This window comes from Bos indicus, chromosome 2 (genome assembly GCF_029378745.1).
Source record: "Bos indicus isolate NIAB-ARS_2022 breed Sahiwal x Tharparkar chromosome 2, NIAB-ARS_B.indTharparkar_mat_pri_1.0, whole genome shotgun sequence".
NCBI classification, from domain to species: domain Eukaryota; kingdom Metazoa; phylum Chordata; class Mammalia; order Artiodactyla; family Bovidae; genus Bos; species Bos indicus.
Genome location: NC_091761.1, coordinates 10,630,215 through 10,644,667, shown reverse-complemented (window position 1 = coordinate 10,644,667; position 14,453 = coordinate 10,630,215). Strand labels below are relative to the sequence as shown.

Below are 14,453 nucleotides of genomic sequence, written 5' to 3'. Positions count from 1 at the left end.
AATACCATTCACCACTGCAACAAAAAGAATAAAATATCTAGGAATAAACCTACCTAAGAAGACATAGAAGCAAGGTCCTATGCTGTAAAGAGCAATATTGCATAGGAACCTGGAATGTTAGGTCCATGAATCAAGGCAAATTGGAAGTGGTCAACAAGAGATGGCAAGAGTGAATGTCGACATTCTAGGAATCAGCAAACTGAAATGGACTGGAATGGGTGACTTTAACTCAGATGACCATTATATCTACTACTGTGGGCAGGAATCCCTCAGAAGAAATGGAGTAGCCATCATGGTCAACAAAAGAGTCCGAAATGCAGCACTTGGATGCAGTCTCAAAAATGACAGAATGATCTCTGTTCGTTTCCAAGGCAAACCATTCAATATCACAGTAATCCAAGTCTATGCCCCAACCAGTAACGCTGAAGAAGCTGAAGTTGAACGGTTCTATGAAGACCTATAAGACCTTTTAGAACTAACACCCAAAAAAGATGTCCTTTTCATTATAGGGGACTGGAATGCAAAAGTAAGAAGTCAAGAAACACCTGGAGTAACAGGCAAATTTGGCTTTGGAATACGGAATGAAGCTGGGCAAAGACTAATAGAGTTTTGCCAAGAAAATGCACTGATCATAACAAACACCCTCTTCCAACAACACAAAAGAAGACTCTACACAAGGACATCACCAGATGATCAACACCGAAATCAGATTGATTATATTCTTTGCAGCCAAAGATGGAGAAGCTCTATACAGTCAGCAAAAACAAGACCAGGGCTGACTGTGGCTCAGATCATGAACTCCTTATTGCCAAATTCAGAACTAAATTGAAGAAAGTAGGGAAAACCACTAGACCATACAGATATGACCTAAATCATATCCGTTATGAATATACACTGGAAGTGAGAAATAGATTTAAGGGCCTAGATCTGATATATAGAGTGCCTGATGAACTATGGAATGGGGTTGGTGACATTGCACAGGAGACAGGGATCAAGACCATCCCCATGGAAAATAAATGCAAAAAAGCAAAATGGCTGTCTGGGGAGGCCTTACAAATAGCTGTGAAAAGAAGAGAAGCAAAAAACAAAGGAGAAAAGGAAAGATACAAGCATCTGAATGCAGAGTTCCAAAGAATAGCAAAGAGATAAGAAAGACTTCTTCAGCAATCAATGCAAAGAAATAGAGGAAAACAACAGAACGGGAAAGACTAGACATCTCTTCAAGAAAATTAGAGATACCAAGAGAACATTTCATGCAAAGATGGGCTAGATAAAGGACAGAAATGGTATGGACCTAACAGAAGCAGAAGATATTAAGAAGAGATGGCAAGAATACACAGAAGAACTGTACAAAAAAGATCTTCACGACCCAGATAATCACAATGGTGTGATCACTAACCTAGAGCCAGACATCCTGGAATGTGAAGTCCAGTGGGCCTTAGGAAGCATCACTAAGAACAAAGCTAGTGGAGGTGATGGAATTCCAGTTGAGCTATTTCAAATCCTGAAAGATGATGCTGTGAACGTGCTGCACTCAATATGCCAACAAATTTGGAAAACTCAACAGTGGCCACAGGACTGGAAAATATCAGTTTTCATTCCAATCCCAAAGAAAGGCAATGCCAAAGAATGCTCAAACTACCACAGACTTGCACTTATCTCACACGCTAGTAAAGTAATGCTCAACAATCTCCAAGCCAGGCTTCAGCAATACATGAACCGTGAACTTCCTGATGTTCAAGCTGGTTTTAGAAAAGGCAAAGAAACCAGAGATCAAATTGCCAATACCCGCTAGATCATGGAAAAAGCAAGAGAGTTCCAGAAAAAGATCTATTTCTGCTTTATTGACTATGCCACAGCTTTTGACTGTGTGGATCACAATAAACTGTGGAAAATTCTGAAAGAGATAGGAATACCAGACCACCTGACCTGCCTCTTGAGAAACCTGTATGCAGGTCAGAAAGCAACAGTTAGAACCAGACATGGAACAACAGACTGGTTCCAAATAGGAAAAGGAGTACATCAAGGCTGTATATTGTCACCCTGTTTATTTAACTTATATGCAGAGTACATCATGAGAAACACTGGACTGGAAGAAACACAAGCTGGAATCAAGATTGCCGGGAGAAATATCAATCACCTCAGATATGCAGCTGACACCCCCCTTATGGCAGAAAGTGAAGAGGAACTCAAAAGCCTCTTGATGAAAGTGAAAGTGGAGAGTGAAAAAGTTGGCTTAAAGCTCAACATTCAGAAAACGAAGATCATGGCATCTGGTCCCACCACTTCATGGGAAATAGATGGGGAAACAGTGGAAACAGTGGCTGACTTTATTTTTTTGGGCTCCAAAATCACTGCAGATGGTGACTGCAGCCATGAAATTAAAAGACGCTTACTCCTTGGAAGGAAAGTTATGACCAACCTAGATAGCATATTCAAAAGCAGAGACATTACTTTGCCTACAAAGGTCTGTGTAGTCGAGGCTATGGTTTTCCTGTGGTCATGTATGGATGTGAGAGTTGGACTATGAAGAAGGCTGAGCGCCAAAAAATTGATGCCTTTGAACTGTGGTGTTGGAGAAAACTCTTGACAGTCCCTTGGACTGCAAGGAGATCCAACCAGTCCATTCTGAAGGAGATCAGCCCTGGGATTTCTTTGGAAGGAATGATGCTAAAGCTGAAACTTCAGGACTTTGGCCACCTCATGCGAAGAGTTGACTCATTGGAAAAGACTCTGATGCTGGGAGGGATTGGGGGCAGGAGGAGAAGGGGATGACAGAGGATGAGATGGCTGGATGGCATCACTGACTCGATGGACGTGAGTCTGTTTGAACTCTGGGAGTTGGTGATGAACAGGGAGGCCTGGCGTGCTGCAATTCATGGGGTCGCAAAGAGTCGGACATGACTGAGCAACGGAACTTAACTGAACTGAAGAAGACAAATGACCTGTATACAGAAAGCTGTGACACTGATGAAAGAAGTCAAAGATGACATAAAGAGATGGAGAGATATTCCATGTTCCTGGGTAGGATGAATCAGTATTGTGAAAATACTATACTACTGAATGCAATCTGCAGATTCAGTGTGATCCCTATCAAATTACCAATGGCTTTTTTCATAGAACTAGAACAAAAAATTTCATGATTCATATGGAATAGCCAGAGCAGTGTTGAGAAAGAAGGATGGAACTGGAAGAATCAACCTTCCTGACTTCAGACTATACTTAAATGCTACAGATATCAAGACAGTACAGTACTGGCACAAAAACAGAAATATTGATCATTGGAACAAAATAGAGAACCCAGAGATAAACCTACATACCTAAGGGTACCTTATTTTTGACAGAGGATGCAAGAATTTACAATGGGGCAAGACAGCCTCTTCAATAAGTGGTGCTAGGAAAACTGGTCAGCTACATGCAAAAAATGAAATTAGAACACTTCCTAATGCCATACACAAAGATGTGGATTACTCAAAATGGATTAAAGACCTAAATGTAAGACCAGAAACTATTAAACTCTTATAGGCAGAACAGTCAATGACATAAATCAAAACAAGATCTTCTGTGATCCACATCCTAGAGTAATGGAAATAAAAACAAAAGTAAACAAGAGGGACATAATAAAACTTAAAAGCTTTTCCACAGCAAAGGAAACTACAAACAAGGTGAAAAAACAACCCTTGGAATGAAAGAAAATGATAACAAAGGGAACAATGATAAAGAATTAATTTCAAAATGTACAAGCAGCTCATACAACTCAATACCAGGAAAGCAAACAACCCAGTCAAAAAGTGGGAAAGGAACCTGAAGAGACATTTCTCCAAAGAAGACATACAGATGGCTAACAACCACATGAAAAGATGCTCAACATCACTCATTATTAGATAAGTGCAAGTCAGAACTAAAGTGAGATACCACCTCACACCAGTCAGAATGCCCATCATTGAAAAGTCTACAAACAATAAATGCTGGAGAGGGTGTGGAGAAAAGGGAACCCTCTTGCATTGCTGGCGGGAATGTAAACTGATATAGCCACTACGGAAGACAGTATGGAGACTCCTTAAAAAGCTAGGAATAAAACGATCATATGACCCAGCAATCCTATTCCTAGACATATACCCTGAGGAAATCAAAATTGAAAAAGACACATGTCCCCCAATGTTCATTGCTACACTTTATACAATATCTAAAACATGGAAGCAACCTAGATGTCCATCAGTGGATGAATGGATAAAGAAGTTATGCTATATATATACAATGGAATACTACTCAGCCATAAAAAGGAACACATCTGAATCTATTCAATGAGGTGGATAAAACTGGAACCTATTATACAGAGTGAAGTAAGTCAGAAAGAGAAATGTAAATATAGCATGCTGCTGCTGCTTCTGTTAAGTCGCTTCAGTCATGTCCGACTCTTTGCGACCCCATAGACTGCAGCCCACCAGGCTCCCCGATCCCTGGGATTCTCCAGGTAAGAATACTGGAGTGGGTTGCCATTTCCTTCTCCAATGCATGAAAGTGAAAAGTGAAAGTGAACTCGCTCAGTCGTGTCTGACTCTTCGCGACCCCATGGACTACAGCCCACCAGGCTCCTCCGTCCATGGGATTTTTCAGGCAAGAGTACTGGAGTGGGGTGCCACTGCCTTCTCCAAATATAGCATACTGACACATATATATGGAGTCTGAAGAGATAGCACTGATGAATTTATGTTCAGAGCAGCAGTAGAGAAACAGACATAGAGAACAGACCTATGGACATGGTGGGATGAGAGGAGGGAGAAGGGGAAATATGAAGAGAGTAACATAGAAATTTATAATACCATATGTAAAAGAGATAGCCAATGGGAATTTGATGTCTGACTCAGGCAACTCAAACAGGGGCTCTGTGACAGGCTGAAGGGTGGGATGGGAGGGAGGAGACATGGGTGTACCTATGGCTGATTCTTGTCGATATATGACAGAAAACCAAAATTCTGTAAAGCAATTTTCCTTCAATTTAAAAAAAATTATTTTTAAAGCCTATTGTGGAATTCCCTGGCACTCCAGTGGTTAGGACTTGGCATTTCGCTGTTGGAGGTCTGGGTTTCATACCTGGTTTGGAACTTATGATCCTGCAAGCTACACAGTGTAGCCCCCCAAAAAGAAAAAGTCTGTTGCACCTGATTCACTGCTCTCAAAGTTTCATATATTCAGAGAATCTGCAGTCTGCCTTCCAGCTCTATTTAAACGTTTATTCTTTTAGTGTTAAAAAAAAAAAAAAGTACCTGTTCATTTATTCCATTGAGTTAGCTTCCTTACTAATCAGTGCACTCCAAAGATAGTTAATTTAACAGTAAATGATATTGTGCAGAAAAGAACAGGCTTGAGACTGCTGACTTTGTAGTGGCTTGCTTGCAAGACTGGCCTGTGGCTAGTGTTTGGGAACTTGGTTTTTCTAACATTCTCTAACTGATATGAAAATTCCCTAACTGAACAGGTACATACATGTACCTAGACTCTGCAGAAAATGTGATTTTTGTTGAACATATGATTTCCTTTTGGAAGGCTAGAATTTCAGATATGCATTAGGCAGAGGATGTCTTCATGATGAACCTTCAATAAAACCTTAAATGCTGAGTTTCTAATGGATTTCTGAGGCCAAAACATTACACACATGTACTTTTATTGCTGGAGAAAAGAGCATGTTCAAATGTGTCCTTTCACAGGAGGGGTAAAGCAACTGTGCTTATATTTTCCCAGACTCCTGCTGTCTTTTCCCTTTACTTATCCTATAGTGTATCCTTTTACTATTAATATAATAAATATTAGATATGAATACACTATATTCTGAGTCCCCTGAGTCTTTGCAAATTACCACGTGTGCATAGTCTTGTGGTCCTCCTATAATATACCTATAAACTTGTTTAGTTCTGTAAATAATAGATGTAATATAGCCATCAAAATGTGTGCATTTCTTTAAAAAATTACAGTTAAGAGAAAGTCTCAAAAATCATAAATCTTTGTGTTTTAAATATATAAATAATAGTTGGTCAGATCCTGGAAAAAAATATTTGAAGATATTTGTTTTGTTGTTTGTATTATGTAGAAGGAGATAAATGTTGACTGGAATGGAAGATCAAAGAGACCAAGCCTCTTATACAAACCAGGTAAATATCAACAGCTCTTGAGTAAATCATGCAGTCTGTTAATTCATTTTTTCAACTAACATTTATTGAGCTCCTGATTCATGCCAAGTATAATGCTAAAGACTGAAAAAAGAAAATCCAAAGTTCAGTTATAGTGTAGTAAGAAGATAGACATGCCAATAACCACAACCCAATAAGGTAAGTACAATAAAGAAAGTAGTGTGCATACATATCACATATAAATATAAATATGTGTAATATATATGTAAAATATAAAGAAGACATATAAATATATGTGCATACATATCACATATAAATATAAATATATGTAATATATATATATGTAAAATATAAAGAAGACAGTGCGTAGGTCTACCTAGGGTCCTCAGAGAAGCCTTTACAGAATAGGCCATAATTATGACATGAAGGAGGAGAAGGAATTTTCTATTTTAATTTTGAGAAAATTGATACTTAATATTAATTGTTCTTTCTCTAAATATTGAGTGCCTTTTCAATGGAGAAGTTGCCTTGAATATTGTTTTATTATGTACATATATGAAACATAAATATGTGAAACATGATATAGATTGGTTCTGTACATGAGTTTATTCCTAAGTAATTTGATCATTTTTATAAATATTTTTCTACATTCATGTATAAATAGGTTCCTAATGCTAGAGAAACACAGTAAAGTTTTTCCTTATTATTGAATTACCTCATGAAAATCTCTTGTTAATTTTAATATTTTTGCTCATATCTCTTTATTCTTAATAAATAATTATGTGACAAAATTCTTAAAAATTCCCAAGTGTTTGTGCTCATTTTAATATCCTTTCTAAATATAATTACTGGAACTTCCAATATAAGTGGCATGGTAGTTAACAGTATGCCTGTTAAATTTGGGGTTTTACCTGAAATAGTTTTGTTGTTTCACCATTTAGGATATTTGCCTTTGCTTTTGGTAAATATACCTTTATTATCTTTAAATAATGTTTTTCCTATCTTATTAGGAATATTACAGCTGAAATTATGAATTTATTTTATGAAATAAAGTCATTTTAAAAATCTTGTAATTAGCCTCCAATTAAAATAAATAAATTTATATTTTAAAAAATCTTTTCTAGTACCTATTGATAGAATCATGTGATATTTTCTCCTTTGATTTATAAGGATCATATTGACAGATTCTATCATATACTATTTTCCTATTTCAGAAATAAATTGCACTCATGTTTTACTTTTGTATATTCTTTAAATTGAAGTAAAACATAATCAGAAAAGATTACAGAACAATATACAGCTTAATGAATTAACAAAGGAAAACACCCATGAAACCACAACATAGGAGAAATAGAACATTGCAAATCTAGTAGAAGGAAAGCCTAGTTATACTCACTCCCAATCAATATTCTCTCTTCTCACCAAATACTGTCATTATCTTGATTTCCGATATAGTTTATATATATATATTTGTATATATTAGTGCAGTTCCCTACCATCTTCTTATCAAACCAATACTCCACTGTCCTAATTCCAAAAGCCTTGTAACATATCTTGATATCCAGTAGAGCAAGTAGAGTATCTTGGCCCTTTGCCTTTCCATATAAATTTTCCAAGAATATATTTAAGTTTCCTTTAATTTCTCTCAATAATATTTATGCTTTTGTGTCTTAAATATATCTATTGGATTTATTCCTGGGAGCTTGATTTTTTAATGATATTTTAAAGAGTATCTTTTATATTTGTATTTTTATATTTATCAATAGTCTAATGAAATAAAATTGTTTTCTATATTAGTCAGAAACCTGGGTAACCTCAATTATTATTCCTAGTAATTCATTTGCAGATTATTTTAGACTTTCTGTGTATATTATTGTTTCTTACAAGTGTCAGTATTTCTTCCTTTTCAACCCTTTATCTATTTTTTTTTTTAAATTTTAACTGTCTAGTAGCATTAGTGTGTGTTGAACAAGGCAGTTTTTTATTCCCAGGCTGAGAGTGAAAACTTAACAAAAATGTCTGCTTATTTTTTTTTTCTTTTTAGATCTTAGCATATTAAGGATGTTGTCTTAAAGCCTTAAACTACTAAGTAAGATCTTTCATTATGATTGGATGTTGAGTTTTTTCCACCTGGATTTTGCTTTTGTTTTACATCTATTGAGATGGTTATATGATTTTTTTCCTTTATCTGGTTAATGAATTATGTTGATTTTTCAAATGTTGTTCCAAACTTTTCTTGAAAGAAAGTGCAAGTGTTAGTCACTCAGTCGAGTCCATCTCTTGGTGACCTCATGGATTGTAGCTTGCCAGGCTCCCAAATCCATGGAATTCTCCAAGCAAGAATACCAAAGTAGAGTGGGTTGCCATTCTCTTTTCCAGGGAATCTTCCCAACCTATGGATTGAATCCAGGTCTCCTGCATTGCAAGCAGATTTTCTACCATCTGAGCTACCAGGGAAGCCCAATCTTTTCTTACTTCAAATAATAATCATATGATCATTATGTATTATTTTTCTCTGCACCTGGATTCAGTCTACTTAAGTTTGTTTTTAATTTCTTGCTTCTGTAGTGGTAACAGTGATTAGCTTATAATTTTCACTTCTCATACCTTTTTGACATGGTTGTGCTATTCTCATTAGTGTTTCATCCTTTATTTTCTTCTGGAAGAGCTAGGTAGAATATTGGGATGATTTTTTATTTCCCTTAAACATTGTATAGAATTTATTTGTGAAGCTGTCTAGGCTAGGAGTTACTTTGTTAGGTAGTTCTTAATTACAATTAAAAAATTGTTTTTTTCATTTTTAAAGTCTGTTGAATTTGTTTTTTAATTTATTTTTAAATGAAAATGAATATTTTTAATGGTAAAAGGTACAATTCACAAAGAAGATAGATATCATAAACCATTAGATACCTAACAACAAAGATATATAAAACAAAAATCAGAAGAAATAAAAGGGAAATGAAAAAAGTATATAATCATGGTGAGACATATTAACATTTCTCTGAGAATATTTTATCTAGTGCAGAGAAGAATAAGAATAGTAGCATTTTGAATGATGTCATTAATAAATAAAATATAATAGATTTATACTTATATTAATCTTATATCCTATACAAATATGTTTAAATTTTGTGTTTCATATATTGTTATTAGAAGTCCATAGGATATTTAGGAAAACTGGCAAAAAGATAAACATTACTAAATTTCTAAAAGTAGAAATATTTTTTGTGTGTGATTCAGTTATAATATACACATATATTATTTTTAAATTATTTTCCATTATAGGTTATTACAAGATATTGACTGTAGTTCCCTGTGCTATACAATAAGCCTTTGTTGCTTGTTACATATCTATTTTTTTTAATTAGAAATCTAGTATTCTATTTACAGTAAGCCAAACAAGTAGAATCAAAATGTCATAAATGTTTTAGTTAGGCAGAAATTCATAAGTTTTCTAAAATATATATTATATGTATTATTTATATATATATGTATACAAGAGGTTTTCTACTACACGTGATAAAGGCTTGAGAAAGAACATAAAAAAAAAGAGGTGGAAAAATTGGAAATCATAAACTAAATGAAATGGGAGCACTGAATAGGAAATAAAAAAAGTGAAACAAACTAGATAAAAGTAAAATATCTTCATATAGTCCAGTTGTTTTTAAACATGACTGCTCATTAGAAACATATCTGAAGCCCTGACAAAAGGAAAAGCCATACCTGGGCATTTTTATTTTTCAAAAAATTCCAAGATACTTCTGATTAGCATCTGGGTTTTAAAAAGTTATTACAGGTTTTTCTATTAAGTGGTACTTTTGGTGATACAGAATTCTGTTATTTTTCTGTTAACCAGTCATGATACAGTGGTATTGAGTAATAGTTACATAATTGCTGTAGTGAAAACGTTGATCAGTTTTCACAATCAATAGCCAGCCAAAAAATAAAGATAAGCACAATCACAAGCCATAATGGGAACATCATTAACCTAACAATATAAAATAATTACATACACTTTGGGGGGATCAAGCAGAGTGAAGTGGAAGTGAATACATGCACATGTTTTCATCTCCTTAGCCAATCTATGTCTTTTGATTGGTGTACTTAATCCATTTACATTTAAGGTAATTATGGATATATATATGGGCTTCCCTGGTAGCTCAGCTGGTAAAGAATCTGTGTGCAATGCAGGAGATCCCAGCTCGGTTCCTGGATAGGGAAGATCCCCTGGAGAAGAGATAGGCTACCCACTCCAGTATTCTTGGGATTCCTTGGTGGCTCAGACAGTAAAGAATCTGCCTGTAACGTGGGAATCCTGTGTTTGATCCCTGGGTTTGGAAGATCCCTGGAAGAGGGCATAGCAATCCACTCCAGTATTCTTGCCTGGAAAATCCCCATGGACAGAAGAGCCTGGTGGGCTATAGTCCATGGGGTCACAAAGAGTCAGACATTACTGAGCGATTAAGAACAGCATATGGATATGTATGATCCTATTATCATCCCCTTAATTGTTTTAGGTTTATTTTCTGTAGATAAGTCTTTTCCTTGTTTCCTGCCTAGAGAAATTCTTTTAGCATTTGTTGTAAGGCTGGTTTGGTGGTGCTGAATTATTTTCACATTTGCTTGTCTGGAAAGCTTTTGATTGATTCCTCCATCAGATCTGAAAGAGAGTCTTGCTCAGTAGAGTATTCTTGGTTGTAGGTTCTTCCCTTTCATCACTTTAAATATATCATGCCATTCCATTCTGGCTTGTAGAGTTTCTGTTGAGAAATCAGCTTGATGTGAGTTCCCTTGTATGTTATTTGTCATTTTTCCTTTATTGCTTTTAATATTTTATCTTTGTCTTTAATTCTTGTCATTTTGAATACTGTGTGTCTCAGTGTGTTCCTCCTTTTATTTATCCTGCCTGGGACTCTGTGTTTCCTGGACTTGGTTGACTATTTCCTTTCCCATGTTAGGGGAGTTTTCAGCTATTACCTCTTCAAGTATTTTCTCAGGTCCTTTCTCTTTCCTTCAGGGACCCCTATAATGCAAATGTTGGTGCATTTAATGTCCCAGGTCTCTTAGGCTGTTTTCATTTCTTTTCATTCTTTTTTTCTCTATTCTATTCTGTGGCACTGATTTCAGCCATTCTGTGCTCCAGGGCATTTATCTGTTCTTCTGCCTCAGTTGTTGTTCTGCTACTAATTCCTTCTAGTGTATTATTCATCTGTTTGTTCTTTAGTTCCTCTAGGTCTTTGATAAACATTTCTTGCATCTTCTCAATATTTGCCTCGATTCTGTTTCTGAGATTCTAAGTCATCTTCATTATCATTATTCTGAATTCTTTTTCTGGAAGGTTGCCTATATCCATTTCATTTAGTTGTTTTTCTAGGGTTTTATCTTGTCCCTTCATCTGGGACATAACTTTCTGCTTTTTCACACTGATTAACTTTCTGTAATGTGCTTTTTGCTTTAGTCACTGTGGGGATGTGGTTCTTCTTCTGTCTGCCCTCTGATGGAAGAGGTTAAGAGGTTTGTGTAAGCTTCCTGATGGGACAGACTGGTGGTGGGAAAAACTGGGTCTTGCTCTGGTGGGCAGGGCCTTGCTCAGTAAAACTTTAATTCAATTATTTGCTGATGGGTGGGGTTTGTGCTCCTTCCTGGGTTTTTTGGCTTGAGGCAACCCAAGGCTTTATGGTTGGGTTAAGCTTCCCTGGTGGCTCAGAGCCTGCAATGCAGGAGACCTGGGTTCGATCCCTGGGTCAGGAAGATCCCTTGGAGAATGAAATGGCAACCCACTCTGGTATTCTTGCCTGGAAAATCTCATGGATAGAGAAGCCGGGTAGGGTACAGTCCATGAGATCGCAAAGAGTCCTACATGACTGAGCGATTTCACTTTCTTTTCAATGGTGACCTCCAAGAGGGTTTACACCATGGGAGACCTTTCCAGACTGGTGCCCCTGTTCCTGTGGTGAGCTCCTGCTGAACCACACCTCCACAGGAGACTGTCCAACACCAGCAGGTAGTTTTGGTTCAGTCTTCTGTGGGGTCACTGCTCCTTTCTTCTGAGTCTTGGTATCACAAAGTTTTGTATGTGCCCTCCAAGACTGGAGTCTCTGTTTCCCCCAGTCCTGTGAAAGTCCTGTAATCAAATCCCTCTGGCTTTCAAGGTCAGTTTCCCTGGGGAGTCCCAGTCATTGTGGAACCCCCAAGCTTGGATGCCTGATGTGGGGTTCAGAACCTTTACAAAGTGGGAGAACTTCTTTGGTATTATTGTTCCCAATTTATGGGTCACCCACCTGGTGGGTATGGATTTGATTTTTATCATGATTGTGCCCCTCATGCTGTCTCACTGATATCTCTTCTTTGTCTTTGGATATAGGGTATCATTTTTTGGTAGGTTCCAGCATCTTCCTGTCAATGGTTGTTCAATAGCTAGTTCTACAATTTAAAAATTTTAAATATAGGATCATTTAGCTGTTTGTCTTGGTGGTAAGTTTTCTTTTTCTAGAAATTGAAGTAAGGAAAGCATAAAATTATGGATAGTGTATCATATACACACACACACACACACACACACGCACACACACACAGTGCTCTGCCGCAGGCATAGGGGCTCTGGGTGCAGCAGACTTGGGTATGGCATAAGCCCTCTTGGAGGAGGTTGCCATTAACCCCACTATAGAGCTGCCAGAACTAACACCAGCCTGGGAAATGGACTCTTGGAGGGCGCAACAGAACCTTGTACACCAGGACCCAGGAGGAAGGAGCAAAGGAGCAGTGACCCCACAAGAGACTATCGCAGACTTGCCTGTGTCCAGGAGTCTCCAGCGGAGGCATGGGTCTGTGGTGGCCTGCTGCAGGGTTGGGGGCACTGAATGTAGCAGTACATGAGTGAGATCTTTTGAGGGATGTCACCATTATCTTCATTACCTTCACCATAGTTTGGCCCCAGGTAAATAGCAGGCAGGGAACACAGCTCCACCCATCAATAGAAAATTGGATTAAAGCTTTATTGAGCATGATCCTGCCCATCAGAGGAAGACCCAGTTTTCCCTTCAGTCAGTCTATCCCATCAGGAGCTTCCATAAGCATCTTATACTTCTCCATCAGAGGGCAGACACTCTGTAAATCACAGTCACAAAAAACTAACCAATCTAATCACATGGACCACAACCTTGTCTAACTCAGTGAAACTATGAACCACACCTTATAGGCCACTCAAGATAGACAGTTCATGGTGGAGAGTTCTGAGAAAACGTGGTCCACTGGAGAAGGGAATGGTAAACCACTTCAGTATTCTTGCCTTGAGAACCCCATGAACAGTATGAAAAGGCAAAAAGATAGGACACTGAAATATGAACTCTCCAGGTTGGTAGGTGCCCAATATGCTACTGGAGGTCAGTAATGAAACAACTCCAGAAAGAATGAAGAGATGGAGCCAAAGGAAAAAAAAAACACCAAGCTGTGGATGTGACTCATGATAGAAGCAAGATCCAATGCTATAAAGAGCAATATTGCATAGGAACCTGGAATGTTAGGTCCAAGAATCAAGGCAAATTAGAAGTGGTCAAACAGGAGATGGCAAGAGTAAATGTTGACATTTTAGGAATCAGCTAACTAAAATGGACTGGAATGGGTGAATTTAACTCAGATGACCATTATATATATCTACAACTGTGGGCAGGAACTTTTTAGAAGAAATGGAATAGCCATCACAGTCAACAAAAGAGTCTGAAAGACAGTACTTGGATGCAATCTCAAAAACGACAGAATTATCTCTGTTCACTGCCAAGGTCAACGATTCAATATCACAGTAATCCAAGTCTATGCCAAGACTAGTAATGCTGAAGAAGCTAAAATTGAGTGGTTCTGTGAAGATCTACAAGACCTTCTAGAAAGTGAAAGTCCCTCAGTCGTGTCCGACTCTGTGCGACCCCATGGACTGTACAATCCATAGAATTCTCCAGGCCAGAATACTGGAGTCAGTAGACTATCCCTTCTCCAGGGTATCTTCTCAACCCAGGGATCAAACCCAGGACTCGTGCATTTCAGGCAGATTCTTTACCAGCTGAGCCTAGAACTAACACCCCAAAATGATGTCCTTTTCATTATAAGGGACTGGAATGCAAAAGTGGGAAGTCAAGAAACACCTGGAGTAACAGGCACATTTGGCCTTGGAGTACAGAATGAAGTAGGGCAAAGGCTAATAGAGTTTTGCCAAGAGAATGCACTGGTCATAGCAAACACCCTCTTCCAATAACACAAGAAAATACTCTACACATGGACATCACCAGATGGCCAACACTGAAATCAGGTTGATTATATTCTTTGCAGCCAAAG

At 37.4% G+C, this 14,453-nt stretch overlaps 1 protein-coding gene across 1 annotated transcript in view; it reads left to right on the top strand.

The window, feature by feature from the left end:
* Positions 1 to 14,453, top strand: part of FSIP2 (fibrous sheath interacting protein 2) — a 143,710-nt gene that overhangs the window by 55,449 nt on the left and 73,808 nt on the right. The window contains exon 13 of the mRNA XM_070801266.1: positions 6,089 to 6,149. Coding sequence (XP_070657367.1) covers positions 6,089 to 6,149 — 61 coding nt within the window. The remainder of the gene's footprint in view (positions 1 to 6,088; positions 6,150 to 14,453) is intronic.